Source organism: Nanorana parkeri, unplaced genomic scaffold (genome assembly GCF_000935625.1).
Source record: "Nanorana parkeri isolate BGI_ZX_2015 unplaced genomic scaffold, ASM93562v1 scaffold564, whole genome shotgun sequence".
In the NCBI taxonomy this organism is placed as follows: Eukaryota; Metazoa; Chordata; class Amphibia; order Anura; family Dicroglossidae; genus Nanorana; species Nanorana parkeri.
Genome location: NW_017306832.1, coordinates 174,666 through 177,338, shown reverse-complemented (window position 1 = coordinate 177,338; position 2,673 = coordinate 174,666). Strand labels below are relative to the sequence as shown.

The 2,673-nt window shown below is 44.0% G+C and overlaps 1 protein-coding gene across 1 annotated transcript in view; it reads right to left on the bottom strand.

The window, feature by feature from the left end:
• The window catches only part of RGMB (repulsive guidance molecule family member b), a 40,847-nt gene extending 38,180 nt beyond the window's left edge, over positions 1-2,667 (bottom strand). The window contains exon 1 of the mRNA XM_018562191.1: positions 2,424-2,667. Within this exon, the coding sequence (XP_018417693.1) occupies positions 2,424-2,529 (106 nt within the window). The 5' untranslated portion in view covers positions 2,530-2,667. The remainder of the gene's footprint in view (positions 1-2,423) is intronic.
• Between the last annotated feature and the right edge of the window lie 6 nt (positions 2,668-2,673).

Here is a 2,673-nt window from a genome sequence, read left to right as displayed (position 1 = left end):
AGAGAGAGAGAGAGAGAGAGAGAGAGAGAAAAAGAGAAAAAGAGAGAGAGAGAGAGAGAGAGAGAGAGAGAGAGAGAGAGAGAGAGAGAAATATGTACCACTACAAGCCTTGAAAAAGCATCACACAGGAAAGGCCTTCGCACATCAGGGAAATGACAGAGCGCATCCCATTAGAGAGCATTCACCAGCTGCGCCAGCCAGTGGCAGCAGACGTCCACACCTCTCCTGACATTCAAAGGGATATACAGGTGCTTAGACAGACAATGATCACTTGTGTCTTTATGTACAAAGCAGTCAGCATGAAATGGGTGATCTCTGCATGCTGCAACCCCATGTGAGGCGAAATCTAGACAGATCAACCACAAACTAGTTCTTTAGTCATCTGAGACACTAGACATGAGAACTTCACTAAAAGATAACGATACTTCAGGATCATCCCTACATTTATATGTGTATGCATATGTATTGTCAGGATCATTTTTTTTGGATCATTTAAATGATCAGAAAACGTAATCTATGTTTAAGCTCATCATACTGAAAAACAATGTGACTACTAAAAGTGATCAAATACACTCTTCTGCAGAAGAGAGCCATATAGATTTGCCCAATCACACACAAAGGCAGCCTTATAGACTTTTACATAAGCAGTTCCCTCTTCACTTAGGTACAATTTCTTCTTGGTCACTTAGTCTGCAGCATGCTGTTCACAGCTGTGGAATATGCTGGCGTTTTATCAATAAATAATTAGGATAAAAGGGGAAAATGTCAATAAAGGCCTAGAATAAGTGCTAGCATATGGACTCCTGGGTCCAGCATGAAACCGCTACTAAGCACAGACAAATAATAATGACACTGTGCCTGTGAGCAGTCCTCATACTGCTCCGAGAGGCACAGAGGGCTTTCATCTGATGGCTTGTCACTCTGGATGGAAACTCAGAAACCATTCCACCAATCAATGTCCCCAAAACAGATCAGAGGCTTTCATTCTAGGAGCCCAGATCTACCTGGGAATACAAACAAAGCTCTTACACTCACGCTACTCCCATCTCCTAACAGAAACACAAAATTATGGTTTAAAACAGACTGCCAATGTCAAACCAGCGACACCCCATGACTCCAATCAAACCCACACCAGTGACATCCCAAGACTCCAATCAAACCCACACCAGTGACATCCCAAGACTCCAATCAAGCCCAAACCAGTGACATCCCAAGACTCCAATCAAACCCAAACCAGTGGCATCCCAAGATTCCAATCAAACCCAAACCAGTGGCATCCCAAGATTGCAATCAAACCAAAACCAGTGGCATCCCAAGATTCCAATCAAACCCACACCAGTGACATCCCAAGATTCCAATCAAACCCACACCAGTGACATCCCATGACTCCAATCAAACCCAAATTGGTTAATAACATGCAAAGAAAGCACAAATCATACAATCAGAAGTATGACAGGGCAGGAACCATAGCTGCCAACACGTCAGACAAATCTCAGGGACATCCTCAGTACCATTTTTGGAGGGACACTTAATTCTAATGGTGGCCACGCATGCATTAATATGATCAAAGAATCAATCATTCAATGTGATTGAAATGGATGAAAAATTGCAATCCAAAGATCCTCCATTCAATCAATTTAGTGACCTCTGGAGCAATTTCACCTCTGCTAAGAGGATCGGCTGCGGCAGAATTTTATTGATCAAACAAATAACTATGTGTTTGAGGAGAACTTGTTCTGATCCAATAAATGATCTTTCCCACAGACAATTTACACCTGATGGATGGTATTTCCAATCAATATTTTCAGCTGATCACAAAATAATAATACTGTGCATGCCGAATCGTTTATCGATATTTTAATTGGCGGCAGAACACTTGTTTATCATCGATCGTCCCCTAATCGATCACAAATTGAGACCAGGGACAAGTCCACTCACATATAGAGCTCTTGTTGGGATTCTCCTATAGAGGAATGTTGACTGTTGTTCCTGATCATGCCAACAAACCTCTGTACATGTGTGATGGAAAACTGATATAAAGAACATTGATCAGAAGATCGGTATTAATTTGGTCATTCTCATCTATGACTGATTGTATTTTCACTATTATCAGTCAATCAAAGTGTGAAACAACCCTGGCGGTATTTTTAATAGACAAAATAATTGTTTGTGATCGCTTGCTAGTCGCTACATGTATTCCCATCTTAAAGTGTATGCCCACTTTTGTGGTCATCTTCATGAACCCCACACTATGTGTGTCCCCATTCACCACCATCCAGCTATTTAAGGTGGACCATAAGTACTTTGGATGTACAATGTTGATAGGCAGGAGATGAGTAGTTCCGGAAATCTAGGACACACAGAAGGGACAGACATCAGCAGCATCTATGAGGATGTGTATGAGCCCAGGGCTGGCGGCTTACCTGTATCTCCCCAGAGGGCCAGCAGGAGCAGGAGGTGCAGGGGCCCCAGTGTACCGCGGCGGTCAGCCCCGGGGTAGGAGAGTGCGGCCCTTCTCCCCATACCCATCCATTCAGGTCGCAAAGCCGGGCGCTGGGGCACAGGATCGGGGCAAGACTGGCACGGATCTCTGCAGGGACACGGGACAGATCGCTTCCTTTTCTTCCTTGATGAGAAAGTTTCCCGGAGCCGGCGAGGACGGGGAAAGTTCCG